This window comes from Passer domesticus, chromosome 3 (genome assembly GCF_036417665.1).
Source record: "Passer domesticus isolate bPasDom1 chromosome 3, bPasDom1.hap1, whole genome shotgun sequence".
In the NCBI taxonomy this organism is placed as follows: domain Eukaryota; kingdom Metazoa; phylum Chordata; class Aves; order Passeriformes; family Passeridae; genus Passer; species Passer domesticus.
Genome location: NC_087476.1, coordinates 63,718,384 through 63,745,161, shown reverse-complemented (window position 1 = coordinate 63,745,161; position 26,778 = coordinate 63,718,384). Strand labels below are relative to the sequence as shown.

The 26,778-nt window shown below is 40.6% G+C and overlaps 1 protein-coding gene and 1 long non-coding RNA gene across 6 annotated transcripts; one reads left to right on the top strand and one right to left on the bottom strand.

The window, feature by feature from the left end:
• Positions 1 to 301: 301 nt before the first annotated feature.
• LOC135296775 (uncharacterized) lies at positions 302 to 12,559 on the bottom strand. Its single transcript, XR_010358779.1, has 3 exons — positions 11,565 to 12,559; positions 6,650 to 6,770; positions 302 to 1,512 (listed from the first exon to the last, which is right to left on the bottom strand). It is a non-coding gene; the product is annotated as an uncharacterized LOC135296775 (long non-coding RNA).
• A 1,088-nt stretch (positions 12,560 to 13,647) lies between these two features.
• CCDC28A (coiled-coil domain containing 28A) lies at positions 13,648 to 20,984 on the top strand. 5 transcript variants are annotated; one of them, XM_064413550.1, is made up of 6 exons: positions 13,648 to 13,786; positions 14,591 to 14,779; positions 17,397 to 17,560; positions 18,504 to 18,658; positions 19,286 to 19,308; positions 20,476 to 20,984. In XM_064413550.1, the coding sequence occupies exons 2-6, from the start codon at positions 14,622 to 14,624 to the stop codon at positions 20,528 to 20,530; spliced, it is 555 nt and encodes a 184-aa protein (XP_064269620.1). In that variant the 5' UTR covers positions 13,648 to 13,786; positions 14,591 to 14,621; the 3' UTR covers positions 20,531 to 20,984. The 5 variants fall into 5 exon arrangements, with proteins under 5 accessions (XP_064269620.1, XP_064269621.1, XP_064269615.1 ...); XM_064413551.1 differs by having other exon boundaries at positions 19,248 to 19,308; XM_064413545.1 differs by lacking the exons at positions 19,286 to 19,308; positions 20,476 to 20,984 and having other exon boundaries at positions 18,504 to 18,769.
• The last annotated feature ends 5,794 nt before the right edge of the window (positions 20,985 to 26,778 follow it).

The following is a 26,778-nucleotide window of genomic DNA, read 5'->3' as shown; positions in this document are numbered from 1 at the left end:
AAGTGTAAAAAAATGTAAATATTGGATGACTGAAATGTGAAGATAGGTTAACTGAAACTAGTGAAGGTTGTTTCTGTGCTAAAGGAAGGGACATAGGAAAGAAAATGAAGCTTAAATACTTACAGAGTTAGGGATTTAAAGTATTCACCATGCTAAAAGGAAGCATTTAAAATGCTACATTCAGCAGAAGTACAGACTTTCTTAGGGACACCCCATCTCCCTCAGGTAGCTGTACACATTGTCTGTTTCCAGAGGTTAAAACTGGAAAATGTTTCCTCTTCTGACAGAGCAGTGAGGATGCTCCTGACTCTTTTAAATCTGGGACACTGAGTCAAGGCAGGCACCTCTGGCTGGAAGGTGACTGCCCCAGTGGCAGGGCACTGCCCTCGGGGGAGCCATCCCTGTCCTTGGGTGAGCTCATCATGACCCCATGAGCTCACACAGTGCAGTTTTTTGGCAATTGTGTAATTGGTGGGAGCAAGCTTTCCATGTAGCTGCATCCACTAGGAGGATGCAGAAGGAGGTCTGTGAGCTCAGTGGGTAGCAATCACTTCCACTTGCACAGCTACAATGCCTGGCAGAGCTGTGACCCCGTGTTCTGGGTCTCACACCTCCAAATACCCTCAGTCAGGAGTGGGAGATCCTCTCAGAAGAGGAACAGAGTACAGTAAAATGAGAGACAAAGGAGAAAGGTAGACAAAAGGACAGCAGAGACTCCACTAAATAGTTCAAGCTAATATTTATTACACTTTTAATCAAAGTTCAAGTTCACTGGAAAGTTCATTATGTCTGAATTGTAGCTTTCATCCTTCGGCATTTTAAGCATCAAGTTAAATTACCAAATTAAAGACCTAATAACTTTCATGTACCACTTCAAGAAATAGAAGGAAAGTCTTGTGGGACTTACTCATCACCTGCTGCAGAGTGAACGCTCTCTTTCCTCAGCTTGCTGCTGCAATCCTTTTGGGCTCTCAGAAGCAAGTGGTGAGCAGTAATACAAAAGTCACAGGGTCAGCCATGTCACATCAGGCAGCTCTTGCTGAAATTGTACTTTTGTGCCAAGAGGGTAGTTTAGATGTAGTCAGCTGGGATCATCAAACTCATCCATTGTATTTTATCCCACAGATTGAAGCTGTTTGCCTGTGTAGGCTAGGAAAACCCAACCAAAATGGATACACAGAAATGACAACAGTGTAACTTGTAGGGATGGAGGAGGACATTTCTTGGTCACTCTCAGAGCAGCTCCAATGAGCTCTTGTTTGTAGTGGAGAAAGCAAGCTCAATGTCCTAGACACAGAGCCAGCTTATGTATTTTTTACTTACTTTAGCTGTTAAGCTGTAGAAGTTTGGTGTAAGCTTAAAACAGAGACAATTCTGCAAGAAAAGTTCTGACATTTTATTCTTTCTTGGTTAACCAAAAGTATGTGGATGCTTTCAGTCTTACTGGGTCACTGGGCTCTTTTAATCTTCATGCAGTCATTTGTCTTAGTAGAAAACCCTTTTCAAAGAAACCTGTATAAGATAGACAACAAATGGGAGTAGATATGATTCCCAAGAAAGTCTGTCCCCTCATGACTACATATTTTTTGTGCATTATATAAATATCAAATTATAAAATCAATTACAGCTAAAAAAATTACAGCTGCTTTGCTCAGTTTCTCCAGACTTCTAAACTACTACATTAGGCCACAGATCACCTTTGCCTGACTATGCAGCAGAACTTTCAAGCCTTACTTTTCTTCCAGCTCACCAATATCAGGAACTGGTATTTTTATGTGCTTGAGTTAACATCCAGCATGGCCCAAAAGACCTTCTTTGTCCAGAAAAAGAATATTGTGGATATTCTTCTAAAACTAATAGCAGAATTTCTCTGATGATGACAGCTTTGTCTCTGACACAGGTTACTTACAAGGTTCTGTTTTCCTGAACATTAATAATTTCCAACATTTGTGAACCCTGAGCTCTCCTTGTCTGGCATATGCCTGGATCATATGCTTACATGAAGCTTGGAACTGAGCTGCATTTTCTGTTTTGTTCTGCAGTGCTTTTTTTCTAATTTTCTTCATCATATTATTATCAACATTAAACAAAGACAGTAGTGTAAGTCCAATGCCTTCATCCCTATTATTCAAAGAACTGAGTAGATGTATTCACACTTTCAACATAGATAAGTTCAGTATTTTCTTGAGCACTCTCTTAAAGGTTAGTGGTTGTTGCACCAGTCCCAGTGATTTTTCTCTTTTCTCACTAACATTAAGCTGCAACTTATTCTTTGAGTCTGCCCAGCTTGTGGTTTAGACCTTGGGTTGTTCTGGCCTGAGCTTTTGTGTGCTACAGTGCTCTGCCTATCCACAGAAGTGTGAGAGTCAGCACGCTGTGTTCAGCCTGCCTATAACCTCTCAAACCCTTTCTCATTTTTCTATCTATACAGAGTTGTCTTTGGATAAAAGCCATGCTACTAGTGGTGCAATGGAACAATCAAACTGCAGTGGGAATGACACTGGAGGAAGCGGTAGTTGTGATGGCCTAAGGATATGATTCAACTGCACACCAACAACGTGCAGCAGCTCTTTGCCTCTAAAAGAGGAGCCCTCTCACCCCTGCTTCCTTCCTTCCATTCCTGCTCACAGATGCATGATCTGAAGCTTGCTCTGCAAGCATCTGAAGTCATCAGTGTAGAAGAGCTGCAGCTCTGCTGCATGAAAGGAGGCAGGGGACATGCTATGAAAAAAATTGCAGGAAAACCTACTCTTTGCCCTTCGAGACACAGCAGTATGTTGGATCATTCTCAGGGGAGCTGAACAGTGGAGGCAGTCGAGACTGTCAATAGAAACACTTGCAAGAGGTCATAGGGCCTAGGAAAATACAACTATAGCATAACAGCCCTCTCAGAACTTAAGTGATCATCAGAGGGTTTTGGTCCTGGTATGCAATTGAGTAGCGTGCAAAAAAAAGACTGTCAGTCACCATGGTTGTGTGGAATTCAGAGACAACCTGCCTTTAAGACTCCAATTCTTGGAAAATGAAACAAACCCAGGCTATACCTCCCCGAAGAGAAACCAAGGTGTTGAGAAATTATCTCAATGGGTCAATAATAGTACTCCCAGAGTTGCCATACTAATTTTCTTCATTGGTTGAGGCTTTTCTGTGTCTCCTAACAAAGGACATTCTGTGCTTCCACTTCTTCCATAGCAGAAAAACTTCTGATACATTTTTTTCATGGATAAAGTGGAAACACCTTCCACTAGACCAGGTTTCTCAACGACCCACCCACCCTGATCTTCACCACTTCAGGGAATGGGTTGTCCACAGCTTCTCTGGGCTACATATTCCAGTGCCCCAGCACCCTCACCATGAAAAAATTCTTTCTTATATCTAATCTAAGTCCCGTATAACTATTCATTATTACTGAGTTACATAGCTACAGGTATGCAAACAGCCAGTGACTGTACAACAGGAATATGGATGTCATTATTTGTGCAAGAAAACCTTCATCTGGAAAAACAAAAGCTGTAGGAATTATCAACTGAAAATCAGAATAAATACATATGGAAATTTCATAGATGCTGACCAAAGACATTTGCTGCTGTCCTTAGCTTTAATGAAAACAGATCATGTCAAAAGCTTGTGTAAATTCTGTGTATAATTTTTATTTATCTAGGACACTGACCACATTTATGTCTTCTCTAATTGTATTATGTTTGGTCTCCTTTGAAGCAATTACACAGTTTACATTTTGATTCACTAAATAAATATTGTACCAAATCCTAAAACAATTAGAAAAAAACATTCCATCAAACAAGATGAAATTGTATTCTTTTAACAGAGCTGATTATCATCTCAAAAGAATGCCTCAGGACTCAGGGTAAACAATACATCCAACGGACAAAAGCCTCTTAATTGCATCCCAAACATGCAGACTGTGCTGGTCACCAAAGCAGAACTGAATTTCTCCTTAGTTATTAGCTGCCTACCAACAGGGACTACAGCTACAGCAAAGTACTTCTTTAAACTCAATGTACAACATTTTTTTAAAAATATGCCACCCTGTTTCAATTCAGTTATGAACACAAATGGATGGTATGCCAGTCAGTCATGAATGAGTTTTGAGCTTCTGCCTTGCAAACAAAATGCAGAGTTTGGTCACTGAAAAAACAGAGGGCATGATAAACCCTCTATCAACCAGCACAGATTTCCCCATTCTCTTCCTTGTGAGTGAGCATGACTTGTCCCTGGGATCTCCACTGTGGATGAAACAGTCACTGGTGAAATTATAGTGGGTGTGTGTGCAGAAATCTGTGACTCCACCGCTGTCTAAACTCCCCTCTCCATTTTCAGATTAAAGAAAAGACAAATTATTTCCTAAATATATTTAGCATACTCATGTTCTGAATACTTGCATGATGCCAGAATTTTTTTTCCTTCCTAAATATTCATTTGGGAAGACTTTGTCACTGTGGTAGATCATTAAAGGTCTCTAGCTGCCTTGTTTATTTTCCTTTGCACAATTTCACCTACCTGGTGATGTTTGTGATGAAATACAATGTGTTTGTGCTGCAAAGCTTGGTGGTTTTGTTTATATATAAAGGCAGTCTCAAAGACTGGCACATTGCCAATAAAGTAAAAAATATATTAATATTCCAAAATAATTGTTTGAAATATGGATGGCATTATGGATATCTAGAAATTACGCTGAGTAGTAAAGTCTATGCTACGTGGAGTAGCTGACCAGAGGATTGCTCAAAGCAATACCTGTGACAAGTGGCACCTTTGTATTTTCTATGAACTATGCAATGGCAGTACCAGTCTTTACAACTGGGGCAAATGATCTAAATTACAGATAATTTAGATTCTGTTGTTGCAGAATCATTTCTACTAAAATATCTAACTTATACAAACTAAAGCCTTATATTAAATATAAAACAAATTGAGAGTAACAGAGAGGGTAAGGGAAATTAGGATTTTTACTGCTCTTTGAATATTCCCAGAAGTTTGGGAGTACCAAATATGTGATTATGCAATTGCTGTAATAAATGCAGCTGTGTTTATTTCACTGCATGGACCCAACAAACTGTACAAGGTAAGCATCAGTGTCTTGTTCATAAATCAGTAAAAAAAAACTGTAGCACAGTATGCAAGATAGATTTTCTTTCTCTTCCAAGTGTTTTCAGATTTGGCAGAGTACACATTCCTTAGAGAACTATGAACATGCCCAGTTTTAATAATTTCTAGCAAAATAAATCATTAGTTCAAGAAAAAAATATATTATGCTTTACTTAATATCAGAGGAATCAACTTTTAAATACAGTGAAATCCAGCTAGAGAAGTTCTGTTTAGTTTTTTCTTAGAAATGAGGTGGAAGAAAGTGTAAAGAATTTCAGTGTATTTCAGGAATAGCTTCTTTAGAAGGAAAAAACATAGTTGATTGTATTTCGCTTTCTTCCAGGACTCACCCTTGTGGTCTCTTTCCAGAAGTTTGAATATTTAATCCCCGGTTGTATATACACAGAAAAAAAGAAATAAAACCAAAACAAAACTAAAGAAACAGTGTTACAATTATTCCAATTTGTCTCTTTGGTGTGTCAATTTTTCTGTGCTTTGCATTTAAGGACAGCTGCAACTGCAGTCTTGAATACTAACACAATCATTGTGATCCACAATCCATTGAAGCCATACAGTCAGTCATTTTCCACTGAACTCTGTAACTCTACCATGCTTTCCAAATAGGTGGAGGGAGCTTATTAATATTCCTTTAAAAGGAGGTATCATTTACACCCATTATTCTATTACCAATAATTTAAGAAAGCCTTAAAATAGAATTCTTCTTACAAATATCTACTGTACCATACTATAATTAACTATTAGTTATAAACAATAGCCTTCAGTGAAACCATGCTGCTCACATGCCCACTGTATTTCATCACTAATTTATTTTAAAAGCTCATATTTAAGACTTAAACATTTTTCTCCAAAGACCCTCTTTATCCTACATCAATATGCTGTCCACTGTCACAGTTGTCCTGTTTGGAGCTGAGAACTCTAGTTGCTATTCCTCTTTAGCATTTTCAACGCAAAGGAAAATGCTTGAGATGATTAATTTTTCCTTTGCTAATTAGAGTTACTGGAGTAAAATTATATTAAAAAGGAAACTTTAGAATACTGTTTAATGTCTGCATTGCTTGGAAACAGTTTTCTGTAAAGATATTGCTGTGTACACTTATTCTCTTTAGGGAATGGATTTGTGTTTGTTTTTAGTTCTGCATTTGTATATGTCTAACAAAACAGAGGCTGAAATTACAAACATGCTTTCCAATGTCTGCTTTTAGAGAACAGACATTTAGCCAGTGGAACTTCTCAGTAACATATCTTCTAGCCTGGAAAAAAAAGTCACTCGATGCTCTTAAAACATTGCAGCAGTTGTATTTGTACTAAACCACCAAGCTGTAGATTCTAAACAGCACAGAGAAATTACTCGAGGCTGACTACAAATCTGACCAGGAAAAATTGCAGACTGCAAATAACTCACAACCCTACTTTGATATTAAGATAATAATCTGATTTATATTTCTAGAATATAAGTTTATTTCTATAACTGTAAGTATAAGAGCTGTATTTCATACTCTTAGCACATTCAATAAAGGAAACATACCTGCTTGCCTTCACAGTTCTTTAAGGCATAATTTTCACAGATCTCACTTGGAAAAATTACTGGAGTTTCCTGAGCTGAAGTTTCCAAATGAGGCTTATAATTTTGGATATGAAGTTTACCACTGGGGAAAAAAAAGAAAGAAAAAAAGAAAAAAGAAAAAAAAACCCCACATATTTGAGATAGTTTTGTATTGTGTGGCTTAAAAAGAAAATTGTGAGTTTGACCAGTTTTCTTTTAAGCCAAATGATCCATCCAAAAAAACCCACCTACAAATTCTTTCCCGTAAGCTATGAATTCATCATTGCCCTTGATGCCAGCAGAACCTTTGACACGGTGGATCACGTAGATACAGGTTATCTACAGGAATCTACATTTCCTTTTTCCTCTTTTGTGTTGTATCCATCTGGTTTAGGGTTTGTGTGATAGGAATTGCATTTATTTGCTCCCTGAGTTTGTACAGAGTCTCACATCATTGGGATTCTTGCCCATGACATTCAGAGGTGTGTACAGGTGATTATGCCCTCAAGCCTATGTTTGTACATAGTGGAGGTGAGGCTGAAATTGCTTTGAAAAGTTAAATGTTATTTACTCAGCCTTCCCTGGCATGCCTGGGTTACTCTGTGCTAGTAATACTGTTCAGTGGCATCTCATGGAGACGATATGAATAGTAGTTTCTTCTTACTGACATGAAGTGTAAACACCAGCAAAGAAAATAAACCCATTTTTGTAGGCACTTAGCCGAACTATTAAAAAAACTGAGCAAGGATTTCATTTCAGTTGTGACCTTAAGGCTGTTGGCTTTTTTTTTTTTCCTGCAAGGTCTCGTTCCAGTATGGTCTTCTTGTGATAAATTACTGAACAGCTTAAAAAAGAGGCTACAGAAAAAAAAGAATGCACATTGTTTCTTTGTGATATGAGCTGCATGTTCTATCTTGTACTAAATTAATAATAAACATTATTCAATATTTAAAAGTGGAAAAGAGCAGGTGCCTGCTGAGAACAGGTGTTACCAATTTTACCTTACATAAAATCCAGCAATCCCTTCCAAGTATTACTTCTATAATATGCATTAGAAAGCATACTTTGCACAATACATCCCCAGCTGGAGAGAAGAAGAACCTTTTGTCATGCATTTTCTGATCTGGTCTTGTTTCTAGAATTTACTCCCCATTTTGGTTTATAAGGGTTCATTTTAGCTAATTTTCATAGAATCCTGTAAACACTATAATGATTTTAAATAATTTTAAAGTGATTGTAAATATTGTTCTATTTACAGTGAGTAGCCCAGTGACTACCTGCAAAAATAATTCAGCAGGCTGCTCAAGGGGGAAGAATTTGCTGAAGGTTTATTTTAATTTATTTTAAAACTTCATATGAAGTTCATTGTTGTCAATTACTGAACATGCTTGCAGGAGTGGTGCCATGTTACCCCAGATTTTTCTCATGTCTATCAACAGGTTGAGTCCTGTGAGAAAGGTTTTATTACAATAAAATTAGTGAAACTAAATTATTTAATTATAATGTAGATGGAATTATTTTATTATAATGTATTTTAACGTGTAAACAAGCATTGTCCAAGCAAGACAGTGTGGTGAGATGGAGATCAGCCATCATCCTTATCCTTCAGAAAACCCTACTCTTTTTACAACATGCCAGCATCTAAAACCATGGAAACCATTTTGAAATAATTCTAAAGGAGAACACATGAAGCACTAGGGAACCACCATTGCATTTATGGGTAATCTTAGTTTTACATTCCTGACAGAGTCTGACAAATTTTATTGGTTTGGGACTGTACCTGAAATACTGGTTGTGCTGGCAGAACCAATGACAGACTTCTTCCTTTTCCACCTGGAGTACTGGGATTGCTAAAACAACTAAAGTACAGTTCTAAAGTGCTTTTTTATTTGGGATCTTAATGCATATTACAAATATTTAAATATTTAGAGGAAGGTAAATGTAATTGTACAATAGCTTCTATATCTTCTGAACACATAAAAATATTAACATGTTCTTAAGCAACTAAAAATTGTATAAGGAAAATCTTCTTCACCAGGATAGTAATGCACTACTGGAGCAAACTGTCTGCAGGGGTTGTAGAGTCTCCATTCTTGAATGTTTCAAGGCCTGGCCAGACAAAGGCAGAGCTGGCCTGATGTGGCAGTAGCCCTGCTCTGAGGAGGAGGCTGTGCTAGAGAACACTGGTGCAGATTTCATCCTAGAAAATTTTCTAGAGAGGCTGGATAAAATCTGGGAACCTGGTCTATGGACACAGTTGACTCAGACCTCATGATGTCTCTTACAAACTGAGTTAGCTCATGCTGCTATGACCTCCAGGAGTGCTTCCCAACCACTATTACTTCCATGATACTGTGAATGTGAAATCCAGACTAACTAGTGGATATATTTATAACATTCTTTAAAAATCATTTTCCAGGTGTCCATGCAGGAGCTGAAGAGAGATTTGGAGATGCTTAGGCAGGAATTGAAGTCGCCAGGCTGAGCTGAAGTGGGGATCCTGGACTCCTGGGCATTGGGGTGGGGGACAGGTGGGGCTGTCCAGGGACATTTGGGCCTCAAAGGCCTAGTTCTTGGGATGACTGCTGCCTTCCAAGGGATTCAGCAAGTCCCTTCTGTTCTCCCTCCTTCCTCCCTCATCACTATGTCCTGGCTGCCTGAATTACCACACTGCTGGCCCAAGGAGGTCCTTTATTCTTCATCCACATTCAGGTAAAATATTTGTTCAGTTCTTAAGCAGTTCATGTATTTAATGTCTTGGTAACTAATCAAGTATTGATTTTTTGCAATCAGAATACTTCATAAGCACACAATGCTGTTGGAGGTTTTAAACTAATTGTTCTTGTGTAACAGCACTGATTTCAATGGACTATTCATATTAGAGATGTGGAAACTGATCAATAATAGCACATAAATCTAATGATTTATATGATCTTATGTATGATATTCCTTCACTTAGTATAATGATAGTATGGGGAGAGAGATACAATGTAAGTATACATGTTGACACATTTTCAGTCACTTTTCTTGAGGACATATCCATCACCAATCAGTAAAGAGTACATGTGTCTAACCCACGCAATTCTACATCCGTATTACTCCAGTGGTAATTAGTTATATGTATAATTTCAACTTTGCTGCGTTGTTCTGCACATTTATCTGGCTGACAGATACATATTCACCTTGTTATGCTGCTCCTCACAAACCAGCAATAAGTACTTTCCTTCCTATGAGCAGATAGGTCCCAGACCATGCTCTTTTTTGGAAGGTGATGCTGTAGCAATGTCAGGATTCCACGAGTACAAGGTGCCAAACTGTGAAATACACCTGAAATTAATTATAAAAGCAAAAGAACCCAGTGCTTTCATCACTGTCTTGGAAGCCTTTAGAACCAACTTGCCATCTCATGTTAACTGAATAGGGTTTTCAGAAAGAAGAATCTGATTTTATTTGCATGCATATCTCAATACAAAATACAGATTTAACTTTGAAGTTCTTCTTCAAAGCATCTTCAAAGGTGGGCCTCTAGTTTGTAAGGAGATATACATGTAAATAAAATCATATTCAATTAAGTTTTTAATTTGCTGCTTTAACAATAACATTGTTGCCATTAAAACACTGTTACCCTTGGAGCATTTCAGTCAACAAGTGTACACAAATGTTACCCCTGTAATGCATGGTGGAGTTGTCAGGAAAAAAAAAAAGCCTTTTAAAGGAAGAAAAAAGCCTTTCCTGGACCACGAATCATTATCACAATACAAAATTAGGCAAAATCTCAGATAGAGATAGTCCAAAACATGCCTTTTTCCTCCCTCAAACTCTATTTGATTCTAGGCAACAGTGTTATCTGCAATAGGATTTCTCGTAACAAATCAAGACCATACTACCTTTAATTCTTTGCTCTTAACTTACTATTATATTTATTTTAAAAGAAATTAATTATTCACTACAGAATTATTTACTCTGTGAAAACATAAAGTCTGAGGCTTTCCAAATATCTGCCCTGGTAGGCTCTGTTAAATCAGATATAAAAATAACAGAGGCACCTTAATAATAATTCTAATGTGATGTAGTGTGCAGGGATAAGTAATTCACTTGGAGCAAAATATTTCCTGCATGCTAAAATTTATTGTCTTTTCTATAGTATTTGTTCCCTCCTACTGAGACACTAAACTGAAGCAGGGTTAACTGTGGAATCCAACTGCGTCCTGAATATGAAAGTAATTTTATTTAAAAAATGCTTAGTGATGGAAACATTTCCCCTTTATTTAAAAACAAACCATCAGTCATTCTGTTTCAACTGCTTTGGTAGAAACAAAGGACATCCAGTCACCTTCCATCACACAGAACACCTTTAATCACACGGGGAAAACAAACCACACCTCTATATACCAACTGCAAGGCAGGTACATTTACTTGCTCATATAGCATGTGAGAAATGAGCTGCATGAACACAAACATTCCCAACATTTCTCCATTACCATGGAGAAGCAGTATTTCTCTCATACCATTTTCCCAAATGGTTGCAGAAATCTGCCTGTAAGTCTCATTTTGTCCACTTTTTGTATCCCCCTGTATATTTGTATGCACACATATATGTATGTGTGCAAATGAGGATTCTGCTTGGGCAGTCCTGTGACTGGCTCACAGCCCGTGTGACTTTTGCTAGCTCTTGTTTCCCTGTAGCGCATGCCAAACCAGATACCACAAGCCCTTTGTATTACAGAATCAACTGTTTCAGCTTCTCTACCTGTCCCTCAAGTCTTGTGCCACTGCCTTTTTGTGTAATGCATCTCCAGTGCATTCTCAGTTGCCTACACGCAAAGAGCCTCAGGTTGTTTATTCCCGCAGGTGAGCTGTCAGTGTATCGCTAATCTATCGCTAATCTATCACTCACCTCTTCCAACAACTCTGGTCACAGTGTATCAGAACTGATCCAGCTCCTCAGACCCAAACTGTGTCCCACTGCAAGGAATTACTTTGTCTATAGGGCGACCTTCAGTAGACATTCGGTCTCTGTCATTCACATGAGAAACACTCCAAATGGAATCTCCTTTTGACAGACAATCTCCCCTTTTGGGTCTGTTGCGTGACCACTGGGTCTCACAGCTGTAACATCCCATCCAAGTCTCAATGAGACACCGCTATTTAATAGCCCTCAGGTCTAATTCAAAGTCCATAAAAAGGTTCATACCCAGTATCAGGATATGACTGGAGAATCATTCTCCTGGTATCACGGACAGTTTAGACAGAGATAGGGATGCATTCTAGGTGCTGCACACCTGTTAAGTCATGATGTAGCTTCATACTGAGACACACACATGCAAACACCAGCAAAGCTTCTGGTCAATGTTTTATCACCGTGGTTGATGCGGATTATAGCACCTCTCACAGCTGGTGTGCGAGTAACGTCTGAGAGTTTTCCTCACAAAACATACCGCAATGAACAACACGCTTCTCAATCTCATTGCAGGTTTAAGAAATTCAAGCTGACAGGTTGTAGAGATAGTTGATAAGTTCATTTCTCTAGGTCACAAACTACTTTCACGAGGGGAGAAAACAGCTCGGGCTACCAGCCCAGGTAGGAAAGGTGTGCCGACCATTCCAGTCCACAAAGCCACGACCGGCAGGGAGCACTGAGGTGAGAAGCGACGACCAGAAACGCAACAGCGACAGCACCAAGGAAACAGCCTTGGTGGGGCTGAGCTCCTTAATTACTCAGGCTAGGTAGGCACACCCTGCTAATTATACTGCCTGCCTTGAAAATTAAGTTCCTGCAAGCCAACGACTCAGGACTGAAATCCAGGTCGGAAATGACACTGAGAGCTGCATCCAGCTCAGCGTGGCAGCGGGGCTCCTCGTTTATCTGGGACGACACCCGGGCCGGGCACATCTGTGCTGGGGACGCGGATGGCCGCTCCTTGCCCGCGGCGGCCGCTCCCGCGGGCGGTGCCTCGGCAGGCGGAGCCGGGAGCCGGCACCGGGAGCGGCGGGAGCGCGGGGAGGCGCTGCCCCCTGCGGGCGGGCACCGGCACTGCCGGGGCCGTGTCCCTGCGGCTGACACCCGGGCACGGCCCCGGGCACGGCCCCGGGCACGGCCCCGGGCACGGCCCCGGGCACGGCCCCGGGCACGGCCCCGGGCACGGCCCGCCGCGGGCTGATGGCCGCTCCGCTCCGCCCCCTCCAGCCTGCAGGGCTGCGGGGAACAATTGGGCTGGGAGACGCCTCTGAGACCATGGAGTTGATGTGTGACCGAGCAGCGCCTTGTCAGCTGGAGCACGGCCCTCAGTGCCCCGTCCAGCCTCGCCTTTACAGCCCGCGGGCCGTGACTCCACCGCCTTCCCGGGCAGCCCGCTCCAATGGCTAGTCACCCTTTCTGTGAAGAAATTCCTCCTGATGTCAAACCTAAACTTGCCCTGGCTCAGCTAAACACTATGTCTTCTTGGCTGGAACTTGCTAGCCCATACAGCTCCACGTGAATATACTGAGTTCTCCCAGCCTGTCCTGGGGAGAATTCCTGCTGCTGGCCCTATCTGGGGACAGCGATGCCTTGCAACACCTGAGGGTCATTTCCCGGCGGGCTCGGCTGCCCCTGTATAAGCACAGTTCAACTGGCTGTGAACTTTTGCTAATAAACACAGGTAACAAAGGCTACAAATGAGTCTGGCCCCCGACTGGGGCTCCACATAAATCATTAGTGTGAGGTGCCCGCTGCTCAGTGAAGCCCTAAAAGCAAAAGCAGCCGAGGCCTCTTCAGTACGGAGCGGGTTGCGGCTGGGGTGCAATTACAGGCAGGAGATGGAGTGAGCAGGGTAGAAGGCAGACCTGGGCAAGGACCAGGTCGGCAGCACGGTGCTTTAACACGTGCGAACTTGGAATATTTCGGGAGAAACCCCTGGCCCTGGCCGGGGGCCCGCAGCCCGCCCACCGCGCCGCGCCGCGAGGCGTTCTGGGAGCTGTAGTCCGCCCGCGGGGGAGACGGCGGCTTGGGGCGGGGCTCCCACAATGCACCTCGCGGCGGCGCCGGGCCGCCCCGCCCTCACGTGATCCGCGAGCCGGGCCGGGCCGGGCGCTTCCGCGGGGGTCCGCGCGCGCTGCGGGGGGCGGGGCTTCGCTCAGGTAGGGGGCGGGGCCTGCGGGGGGCCGGGGCCGGGGCTGAGGGCGGGACGGGGGCTCCGTGCTGTTCCCGCTGTTCCCGCTGTTCCCGGTGCTCCCGGAGCGCAGCCCGCGTCCCGAGCCCCCGCGGTGATGGAGCGGCGGTACGGGTACGCGGCTGCCCGGGCTGCGCGCAGGGGGCTCCTCATCCCGGGAGGTAGCGGCGGGTCCGCGATGGCGCCCGCGGGTCACGTCGCCGTGCCCGCGGCGGCCTGTGCCCGTCCCGAGGTGTAACGGGTGCCAGAGGAGGTGGGAGGGAGCGCCCGGTAACCGCACACGGTGGGCTGTGCGTGCGGGGCTGGGCGGGGCAGGGCCCGCCCGTGGTGCCGGGGTAATGACCACAACAACCAGCAGTAATAACAAGACCGTAAGCAGCAATAACAATACAATAAGCGAGTCACGGCAGTAGCAGCGAGAGCTGCAGCAGTAATAGCAGGTGTAGAAGAGCAGTGACAGCAGCTGCGTCACAGCGTCCCCGTGCCACAGCACTTGGCGGGGTTTGGCCTGAGCAGTGGCGGTGTTTCCGAGGCGCACTCCACGGGACACAGTGCTTGGGATCATTGGGAGGTACCTGTTGGCTGATGGAGGTTTTAAGTCCTGCCCTTTCTGCTCATCAAGCAGGCCAGGCAGGTTCTCCTGAAAGCTGGGTTCTCTTGTTCTCAGAAATGAGTGCTCATCTCTGAAAGAACTACAGGTTTCCTTTCCACGAGCTGTCTTTCCACTTGCTTTTAATGGATTTTTCCTCAATTTTTTTTCTTCTCTATGAAGACATTAGTCTAGATGCAGTAAATTGGAAGAAATGGAAGAAAGGAAGATCAAGAGGAGGAGCCCCAAATCATCTTCCAGTCACTCTGCTCAGGTTGCTAACTCCAAGAAAAGCTCAGTGCCAGTCAGTAAAAGTACAGCCTTTTCCAACCCTGCCCCACAGCCTGCCGTACAAAAACCAAAGCTAAAACGGTAAGCTCGGGGCATCTGCACACTTAGCGGGAGTGACAGCCAGAACCTAAGACAGTCTAGAGGTTGTTCAGACTGGCTGTGACAGAAGAGTTTCAGACTTGTGAAAAGTTTTGATGATGTATCTTTTTTAGCAACATGATTTATGTTTAATGCAATGTGATGGTTATTTTACAGCAAATGAAGTGTTTTGCACTTTTCTTGTAAGCTTAATGAAATGTTACACAGTACTGTAAACCCATACCAACAACAATTTAGCTGAATGTAGCCTGATGTGACTGGTGAAAGACACAAGCTGGGTGATCAGATTTGGGCATCATATGGGGAAACAGTAGAGCCCCAGATGTGCAGCTGTGAGCAACAAATAAATATTACACGACTGCAAGGTTGGAACTGACAAGTACGGCAGGAAATGAAGGTCATAAATTAAACAGGATGAGCTAGAACTGGAATTTCCAGGTGTTTTGTGATTTGGGAACCTCTCAGTTGGGGCAGAGTAAAGAGAGACATTCAGTTCTTCAGAAAGCACCACACCAGAATAGTTTGTGTTTTGTTGATGATACATTGGTTTCAGTTCGAGAACATTAATTTACCTCTGTTTCTTGGCTGTGGCAGACACAGTCGATAAATAAATGAAGAGGAATTTTAAAGTGAAATGTGAGTGGAGAGAGGCAGCAGAATTGACTGACCTCTGAGTTTTAGGTGAAGATTAAATACAGAACTGTCAGCATCAGCACAGAGAGTCTGTTTGAGGGATGCAGTATTTGCCTGATGAATAATGAATTTCTGCAATGTAAAATCTATACATTATTTTTCAGGAAAACTGTGTTAATACTTAGAGGGAAATATTAGTAAATACTAATGTGCTATAAATCGGTGGCTTCTGCAGTTGACTGAACAGTCTGCTCAACATTCTCCTGGGATTTACTAGAAATTAATTTATTGCAGTCCACAAGATTGTCTAGAGAAGAAAATGTCCTTTTTGCTGTAAGTTCTGGCCATTCTGGCACAATTGTTAAACTCACCAAGCAGTGCTGATACAGACAATTGTCTGAACTTTCCAAGCAGGAGAGCTAATTGACATGATAATGTGAGGATGAACTGCTGTTGTGATAATGGAGTAAGAGTATTTAATTAACTTTCACTTTATCTGCAAGAATGCAATGAAGTAAGTTTTCCAAGACCAGTAGTATATTTTATTAAACATTAGAATTGGGTAGAAAAAATGGATGACTTGTCTGTTGTACAAACCATTAAGTCTGAAATTGAAGCACAACCTAAACTGAGTTGCTCTGAGTTGAACTGGGTATGGTGATTGTTGGGCTGCTGGTTGTTTCTATAGCATATGGTCTATATGATGTTTTACAGACTACAGAAGCTCTTGGTCTGGACAAAGAATTATTATTTCCCATAAGAAAGAGAGACTTTACAGAGCATGGGAAGAGTAGGGCTTACTGTGCTTTAAATCCCATTATCTTCACTAATTAAATCCTCTTTTTTAAGTCTGTGATTTTTTTAATATCCTATAGTATTTTAAATTAAAATTTTTAGGCTCACATTTTTTCACTGGATCAAGTTCTGAACAATTCATCATAAGGCTGCAGGACAGCCTCCTACCTAAACTGTATTAGGATGCAGTCTGTCTGTCTGTCTCTGGGTCAGAGATGGAACATACCATGCTTCTCACTGGTAGCTGTGTGTTTAATTTCCATATTGGTTGTGTGTTCACAGGGATTTAATATGGTTATTATTTGTCATCCATGTAGTTTCATCATGGGCACATGGTGCTCTGAATAAGTGCTGTGTATGGGAGATCCAGAAATTTTGATGATTTTCTTGCAGGAAGGCTTGTGGAGTATTTTTAGCAATTTGATGTTCGGGCATGGACTAGGTTCATTTGGTATATTGGAGTAGTGGGAGAGTGGTTTTGATGGTGAGATTTACAAAATTGGGATGTTATTTATGGGTTGAAAGAAAGAGCTCTAAGAAAATTTATGTGGAAGCAAGGTTACCTTCCAAAGCTTATAACCAGCTGTTTTCCACATGGGTTGGAGTCTATAGGTGTTTGTGGCAAGAGGAGATTTTTGAGGGGGTTTCTCTCTGGCTTGCAGATGCTTTTTGGGTGATTTTATGTAGATGGTGTCTGCCTGAGGAAGTAGTGGAATCACCATCCCTGGAAATGTTAAAAAATCGTGAGTGTGGTGCTTGGGGACAAGGGTTAGTGGTGAACATGGCTGTGCTGGGTTAATGGTTGGACTCAGTGATCTTAGAGGTCTTCTCTGTGCCAATGCCCTGCGTGTCACTGCTGGGTCATGCTGGCCCACTTCAGATTACTAAGATGGCCATCACAGATGTGGTCCATTGATGGTTCCTACTGTGAGCAGGAAAGCAGATTGTTGGAACCCTTCATTTTGCAGCATCAAAATGCTGAGATACTGATGTTCTTTATTTGTAAGACAAGATGGTGGTCCAGTATTTATCCTAAAAGCATTGACTGAAATATACACTGTGTATTTCCCATTTAGTTTTCAAAGCTCAGATGTACACTTCCTTACATTTAAAATTTACAGTGAAATTGAAAGCAGGAAATAATACTTGTTTTGTGCAATTATTTTTTTAGCGTAATCAAAGAGAAAGCCAAACCTCCAGGAGGTGAAGCAAAAGGGGCACAGGCAGCACCAATCCAGCATTCTTTTCTCACAGATGTATCAGATGTCCAGGAAATGGAAAGGGGACTTCTGAGTCTCTTGAATGACTTCCACTCTGGCAAACTTCAGGCATTTGGTAAGTGCATGAATCGTGAGTGTACAGTAGTTGTTTTTTGTAGCTGTACAGTGCTAACATCTGCAAACAAGTGTGCTGCGTGGACAGACTGCCAGCTGTCAGTTGGACTCTGCCACATGAAATCAACGTCATTAATACATCTTACTGCATTTTTAAATTATAGTCCCATTGTAAGGTTGTGTTGTGAGGTTATTTATATGCCATTTAATTATTCCTTCCAGTGGGGAAGCACCTTTCCTTAAGACACCAAGTTTAAAGTCAGTTATTTATGTAGGAAGAAGTAACTGTATTTAGTGCCCAGTTTTGTTGCATATGAACATTTAAAACTGTTGGTAACAACTTTTATGAATTTCAATGCAAGCTCATTTTACCCAGGTTACTGTTCTGTCTTAGCTTCTTAGTATTTTTACAGCCTCAGAGTTGATGGAGGTTTTAGAAGAAACATTGCACATTTTTGCTTCTTTTCCCCCTTGTACTAAGTAGAAAAATACATGCATACTTTTGCAGGAGTTTAGTGTTAGATCAGTGTGTCCATTTCACACTGATTTTACAAAAAAAACTGAGCAGTTTGTATTCTATAAACCATCTGTTCCAAGAAAGCAACCCTTAGATAAATCAGAATTGGAAAGAAGGTTGTTTTTTTACTAAATTTTAAGTTAAAAACCAGGGCCTTTCTGAATCAGAGAAAAATTCAAGAGTATAGAAAAACCACATGCATTCTAAAAAACTCAGAACATTGGGATAGCCACTGTAAATTCAGCACAACACAACATCAAATAGGATGACAGAAACTTCAGTAGTGAAACAGTGAGAAATCATCAAGAAAGTAAACGTACTTATAAAATTGATGTTTAAATTCTCTGATGGAAAAAGGTGCATCTGCACACCTTCATTTTTTCTTTTGGGTTTCTTTATGTAATAAAGTTTTTGCTTGTTGTTTTAGGAAATGAATGTTCCATAGAGCAAATGGAACACGTGCGGAGTATGCAGGAGAAACTTGCTCGCCTCAATCTGGAGCTCTATGGGGAGATGGAAGAACTTCCTGAAGATAAAAGAAAACTAGCCAGTGATTCCAACCTGGATAGACTGCTGTCAGATGTAAGTACTGGGAAGGTAGAAATCATGGAACTTAGCCCACAGCAAAGCTCAGTTCAGGAAAATACCGCTCCTGTGTGCGCAGTGATTTACAGTTGAGGAGAAGGTAGCTCTTCAATGAGCCAAGGTGTGCCCTGCCCTCCTCTTGGTTCTGAGAAAACACAGGAGTTGTTTTCATTTGTTACAGCTGCTGGTTGCTTTGGGGCAGGGAGCAGCTGGCTGAAAGCTGCCTGAGCATGTCAGCCTGCTTAGGGACAGCCCATGTACTAGGGAACTACAACCACTTTCCCTGCAGTCCATCCTCCTGCATCTGGGGAAGGTGACACATAACAGGGAATATAGATCTGTATATTCTACACTTTGTCTAGGGTATTTCCATAAAAAACAGAACTGTTAAAATGTCTTTAAATTTCTTGAGATCAGTAGATTTAAACTTAATTTGGAACTTAGCTCATTGTGTAGAATTTAGTGTGGCTTTGATTTGATTTTTGTAAGAAATCATACATTTCAGCCCAAACTCTTAGTTATTTCCTTCATTGTTTTAATGTATTTATTTCAGCATACCAGCATAATTGTTGCATTTCTTTGACAGAAGTGCCATTTCTCATAATTTCTACATTTACATTGCAGCTAGAAGAACTAAATTCATCTATGTATCCTTTTTCTAAAACATTTATTTTGCATTATATTTACCAACCGTAGTCAAATTGCAGCGTGTTTCCCTAGTAACTGATGTCTTTACAAGAGTCAGATTCCTTTGATAATGCCTTTGTGTTGTTTGTTTTTTAATTTTGCACAGAATCAAAGTGCAAATCCAGGTGTTTATTTTGCACATTCCTCTGAGCACTGCAGGGCTCAGTGCCTAGAGTTGTAGTTAATTGTGATGCTGTGCTTCTAAATTAGTACTATAATACAGCATCAATTTTTAGGTTCTTCCAATACATAAGTGACTGTATCTTAACACATCTAATTATAGGTTGTTTTTTCACCTGGTGATTTATTTAGCTACCATGTACCACCTGTGTACCACAGTGTGTTGTCAGTGGCAAAACCCATCAGCAGCAGGGTCTTTCTGCATGCATGTTCTTGAGACATTCTGGAACAAACATCCATAGTAATATTCCTTCAACAATATTCAGAAGCATCTGTCCCACTGATAAGTAAATTCTATTACCTTTTATTTTTTTTTCTAGAAATGTGTGTGGTTGTTTATCACTGCTTCACTGTGGAGAGTGAGCTGACCTAATTTTTTATTTCTAGGGTCAGGTACTTCAGCAGAGCTTAGGTAACTGAACAAATGTGTGCCCTTAGGCCACAGGGAAGATAAAGCTGAATGTCTCAGCTTGTCTTTCACACTGTGCTTTTGATAAGCCAGGATGGCAGCAGAGGAATGTAGCACTCTGCTTATGCTGCAATCTGGTTATTTCTGTTTTTACACACTTTGTATGCACCGAGGAGGCAAGGCTCTAATTTCTGGGGCTTAATATCCTGCACTGGTATCTACATTCCCTGCATATCCGTGGAAAGCTCTTTAAGGCAGACGTCATAAAGAGGACAAGTGGAATGTGATAATAATATGTAATAGTGATAAAAATAATCTGCCATCACCTTTGATCCCCAGGCTAATGCTGGAGGTATGTAATGCTCAAGTGTCATTGAGAAATATTAATGTGCTGGTGGGGAACTAGCATAGGACTCACCAGAACAGAGTTTGTCTGGACTGGTGCATACCCCAGTGTAAGCAGAGTTTTGTGTAACACTGCTGTCTTGTTTATGCCTGTCTGTATGTGAAAGTGTTATTCCTTAATGATTTGCTTCAGCCAAAAGCTACATTTAGCCGATGCTCAAGATATTCCAAATGGTACTACAGGCTGAGAGAGAACATCTTTGTCAATCTGGATTCTCCAGCTTTGCTTTGTTTTTCTGGATAATGGAATCAAGAAGAGTTGTGACTTTGTGTTGTTTTTAATTTTACACAACAAAGAATCAAAGTGCAAATCCAGGTGTTTATTTTGCACATTCCTCTGAGCACTGCATTATGTCAGGGCTCAATACCTAGAGTTGTAGTTAATTGTGATGCTGTGCTTATTATTGCCTTACTTAACAGAAAAATTGGAGAAACTTGGAAATATATTTCTTCTGCTCAGTGTTCATATGGTTGCAAGTGGTACATGTATATAAGTTTATTGGCATTTCTCCAGTTTTTATGAAGGTAGTGATGTTGCCTTTCTGATCATTATACAGACAATCTGCTCACTATCTCTTTAGTGTTTTGTTGATTGGTGATGCCACGGATTAATTTATTGTTAATAAAGTGAAAAGCTTTAAATACAGTATGTTTCATTTGCAGAAGCTGCTACTGGAAGCTGAGTTTTAGCATTGTCTGAATGTCTGCAGAGTTTATGTTTTTCCTTACTATGAATAATTACAAAATCTCACCAAATTAAAATTAGCATGCATGCTTAGCAGTCCACAAAAATTAAGTATTGTGCAATTCCAAAATTGGGTAAATAGTTACTGTTCAATAAATCCAGGATAATCAATTTTGTAGTTACTCTGATGTTATAAATAGGCTACTGTTGTTATAATCTTTCTGTGCACAGCCAGAGGGGAAAAAATCTGTATTAGTGTAAAATCAGGCTGATTTTAGATCCAAAATTTCTATCTTGGTCCATCAAACCATGCCTTTGGTTCTATATATTCTATATATTATATTCAGTTTTTAGGTAATACATTCAGATTCCACACTGATTTTACACTTACTGAACAAGGAATAGAATATTTATCCTTCTACCTGAATGCAAAGCTTTCATCAGCCCAGAGTGGGCACATGGCCAGGGAATAGAAGATTTCTTTTGTTTGGCACCTTTGGAGAAGAGGCTCCTTCAGCCACAAGATGTAGTTTTGGACGGTGCAGCACCAAGCCTGCAGCACACTGGGGACAGAAGGATCCTTTAACCAGCACTGAGTGCTCTGGCTACAGATTCACCCTCAAATTCCCTGCATCACCTATCATGCAAATCTCCATGATTTACAAACCAGTAGGGATCCCAGTGGCTGTCCCCTCAGGTTGTTCTTGTTCTTTAGGCAATTTATCTCCTTCGTTGCCAAGATTCTCTAGGAGTTTGTGTGCTGGTAAACGTACCTAGGAGTCCCTGCCTGCAGCTGGGTACGTATCTGTGATGTTGTGAAATCCAAAGAAGAGAACTAGAATACAACCAGCTTCTCACAGAGTGAAGCCAAAGTTGATGTTTGTTCTCTGCACGCACACCTCTGGCCAATAATTGGGCATTTACCATTTCTGCACAGCACCTTCTCACATCAGCACTATGCCCTTGTTTCTGGGCAGACTTCTGAACAAGCAGCAAATAAGTATCGTCTTTTAGCCTCGTGCCTCATACCAGGTGTGGCAAACGTCACTAGTAGAGCTGCAGTCATACAAACAAAATTGTATTCTTGCAGCTCACTTGGATGCAGGAGCAGAGCACGTGCTCACTGGCAGGCTCTTGCCAGCAAGGGCAGTGTATAGCAGCATTGCAATGCACACTCGTCCCAAACCACACTTTCAATCTCAGCATTTAGATATTCTATATTAGAGGCAGCTCTTTTCCATTTTTGGGCTCTGACATCAAACTGCTTAGGCTTATTATTTCAAATCACTTACAAACATGCTGGATGTCCTGATCTTGTTTCTGTAGCAATTTATGCAAGGATAGAGGGTATAATTTGAGATACAGACATAAACAAATACCTTCCTCAAGCAGCTGTTTAGAATTATACAAGAATTAGCCCCTTCAATCATTTTAAGCCTGTGGGTAATTACAAGTCACAAAGAGTGCATTAATTGCAAATAATTGAGAAATTAAGAAATTCTTTTCCCCTTACCTCCTCCTGGATACAACTTTGTATCTTTGACACAGTCCATTAATGGTTGGTGCTTATTAGCTTCTAAATTCATACAAGAAAATTTTGTAGCAAGACTTTTGAGATACTGAACTCTTTTATGTGGTAATGAGCTAATCACATTTCTGGGCTCCTGCAGGAAAAGGAAAAAAAAATTACTGTAACATATTTGTGGAAAGTCTTTTGTAATTAGAAAAGTATGTAAGTGGCTGCAGAAAATGAGCTCATTTTCTATTATGTTGTTTCCTGAAGAGCTGTTTATGGAGACTAAAGTGTATTAACTAAAGTGTTCAGTATATTTACCAACGTGAGTTTAGGCCAGTGCTGTGGTTTAAAAACTCACACTGATAAATGGGTTTGGTGTTTGGAAGAAGGTGCTCTTTGCTGCATCATTGTGGGGAATCTGGGACACAAGTTACATTCTCCTCTATACTTCCAGTTGAAGGCAACGACACTGGAAGAAACAGATGGGCTGAGACTATTAGTGCATGGCATCACATGGCGCCATTATGGTGTCACTGCCAAAATTTTGGGGTTTTTGACAATGCCATTGCCTATGCAGCACGAGGCCTGCTGCTTCCCCTGATGTGATTCATCCTTCTTGGTGAGGGAGGAAGGAGTGTCTGCTCAGGAGGTAGCAGGGCTCACTGGCAGAGCTCTACAACAGATGTGGAGGGGGACTGGGACAGTACCAGGCTTGTTGCTGGCTAGATGTGGGATGAGATGCAGAGGTCAGAGGGACAGGGTGGTGGCAAAGGTCCTCTGCTGCTCCCAGCTGTGCTGGCCCCACTGGAGCACACCTGCAATCCCAGGGACTTGTCTGGTAGCAGAAGCCCACAGAAAAACACTAAGGAGGAAACATGTCAAAGAAATTAAGGATCACTCCTTTGGGAAATATTGATTCTGCAATGAGACCAGACATTGCAGATTTCTGAATCAGCACTGAACTTTGTTGAAATAAAGCTTTACAAAGAGACTTGTGGCACACATCCACAAGAGCTGCACAACCCTCTCTCCTAAGTAAAAAAAAAAAAAAAAAAGAAAAACCGTGTATTTTTAGTAGTTGATGTTAGATATAAATTTTAAATCGTAAAAATTAGTCATTGTAATAGACCATAATTTTCCCACTATTTAGAAATAGTAAGATTAATATGAGACCTCCAATTTACAGCTCTTTAATCATATTAAACCAACAAAAACCAGAATATGAAATAGTAACAAGAACAATTCCCAACAAACTGAGAGGCTGGGACCAGACTGAATGAATGAGTAGTTTGCAAATTATCTGATCACCCTGATCAATGCATTATTGCAGAATCAAGCCGAAATACTAAAACAGACATAGTCTAACAGTTAAGCAAGTGCTAATACAAGAAATATTATACAGTACTCTAAAAATTGCAATGCATGTGTGAAGGAGAATAGGTGCATGTTAGAACAAAAATCTATGCCATCTTCATGAAAATTTTAAACCCAAAATCCTACCTTACAATCCAAATTATATCTACTTTCAATTTTAGACACTACTCACTGTGGATTAATTCAGATCAAGACAGTTTTGAGCTGTGACAGTTGAAATGTAACCCCCTGTAAATAAATATGTAATAATCTTTTATACAAGAGAAAATAAAATCCACATGAAAAGGTGTTTGTAAAAAGTTTTAAAACTAAAAAAAAAAGAAAAATCAATGTTCTAAAAAGCTAGAGGAAAAAAGGATAAAAAACACTGGCAAAATTGGTACTTTTGACATGAAAAGTTCTGAGACGTTATCAATTTTAGCACGTTTTTTGGTTAGCAAATTCACTATGGAGGTAATGTCATAAAAAACAATCTGTCAAAATTACCAGCCTCTTGATTTTGAAAAAAATGCCACGTGACTAATTACTGTTTTTCCACAGAACATCTTGCTTTAATGCTACTTTATCCCAAAAGGCTAAATGCAAAGTAAACCAGGGAATATGTGCTTTTTAGGTACACTTCTACAGCAAAAGGATCTCCTGATTGGTCTACGATCTCTTGGTTCCTCTGGATGAGAAAGCAGGTGACAAAATTCCTTCACAAGTGCAGTGAAAGACAATGGATTGAAGCTCTAGAAGAAAGGTTTGTTATAAACTGAACCACTCTTCTTCCAAAGGCAGGATATGTAACAGAAAAAAACAAGTAACATGCTCAAAGCATAGCACTTTGGCATTTTCTGATAGAATACAATGAATTACAACTTCCTACAAAATTCCTTTCATCTGTTTCTTGAAATACACTCTGTATTTCCATATCTTGATTAACTCAAGCTTTCTATCAGCTCAAGCTATGTAAAATAAGGCACAGAAGCACTTAGTAGTGCTGAATTTCATAGCATTTTAATGAAACACACACCTAAGTTAACACAGGGATTCCCAAAGTATTTCCTTTGCTTTCTGCAGAGAAATCATATATTGCTGAAGCTCCTTACTATACGTAAATTTCTTGCAAAGTCTGACACACCCAGTCAGGGATGCTAAGCCTTCAGAAGCCCTTAGGTGAGTGTTCCTAAGCTGTTTTAATGCTTATTCCACTGCCTGCTCCTTCAGCTCTCAGGAAAATAACTGATTATCAATATGAAATCAATGTATTTTCTCAATATGCAACCAGTCTTTCAAATGCTAGTGCTCCTTACTTGCCTTTTGGTTGGACACTAAAAACCACAGGCCCTTTCTAGACAGTCCTGATCCAGAGTGCAGCTTCTTACAGTGTACATGTTCTACCCCATGGACCACCCCCTCTTCTGTCAGTTTAAATGCAGCCTTACTTCAGCCGAAGAAAGAAAAGCAGTCAGACCTCTGAGATTAAGTGACAGAAAGCAAGAGGCACCACAGCAGCTCTAAGGGATACACCAAAAAGTGTACATGCACTGCAGAGCATGATGCATCTCCCACCTCCCACAGACTGGGAAACAACACAGCCACACGTGGTTCAACAGCAGTACTGCCAAAATTTGGGTTTCCATCAACATACTTGAAAGTCAGCTTAAATTGCTTTTACTGTTTATGATGTTTTGGTAATTTCATAGGCCCCTCAGAAATGAGACCAGTCAAAAGAACAGAATAATTTCAGCAGCTTCCAGATTAAACAAATCAATATCTCTGAGAGTGAAAGTGTCAAGAATATATTTTACCAGAGATTAAATAGAATTAATCCAGCTTTCTGTAGGCCAGAATGCTGGTGAAGTGTTATAAACAGTACTAAGAGTCTTCTTAAAGCTTTGCATTTAAGCTGCGATATCACAAACTTCTTATTTCATAGAGTCACAGTACCAAATTTTTTAGTATTATAATTAAACAAAGGCTGTTTTGGACAATAATTTAAATGCAAGGCATTGAATACCTATATACCAGTAGGCTGGAAAAAGGTACTGTGAAATCACTTTGAAACACACAGTGTACAACCAGTACACTGTGTACACAGTGTACAATCAGTATGTGCTTTAGGTACAAATAATGTGCAATCTACCTTTAAAGCAGAAACTGAACCTTTAAAACCCATTTTGCCAATTTAAAGAAATATTACAGAAAGGAAATGACAACTTTCCCCCCTCCATATCCCCAAACAAAAGCAATTAATTTGAAGACTCCTGTGAAGTTTATATTTTGCTTGTGTGCTATCAGGACAACCCTATAGTGTCTCTATATTTGGTTATTGGTATGTAGACATTATTAACATCTTTCCTGTACAATACCTAGTTCATTGTTAAGACTATTAAAAGTCTTAATATAGACTCATAAAACATAGCATTTAATTTTTTTTTGTTATTAGATAATGAAGTCCTTGGTTTTCCTCTAGACAGCTGTATGATAAAAGATTGGTACATCAATATACATGGCTAGACAAGCATGCTGCATAAGCATGCAAATATATTCAAAATAAACAAGTTATTTTTTCATCTTCCCCACAGAGTAAGAACTGCATTGTTATTACTCACTTAGAAGTAATGTGCTTTTGCAACACATCACAATTTCATGAAACTACATTCCACTAGAAACTAAGACTAGAACCAGCTGGGAGTCAGGAGACAATTATTTACTATTTTTTACCGTTTTAGGAAAAAGTGATTAAGGCTAGGCCACCCATGAAGTGACATTTAGAGACACACTGCACAGCTGAAACCAGAAGAGTAATTCTCAACTCTGCTCTAAATGTAGAGAAAACATAGCACACCCCATCCATAAGGGACAGAGACATGTCA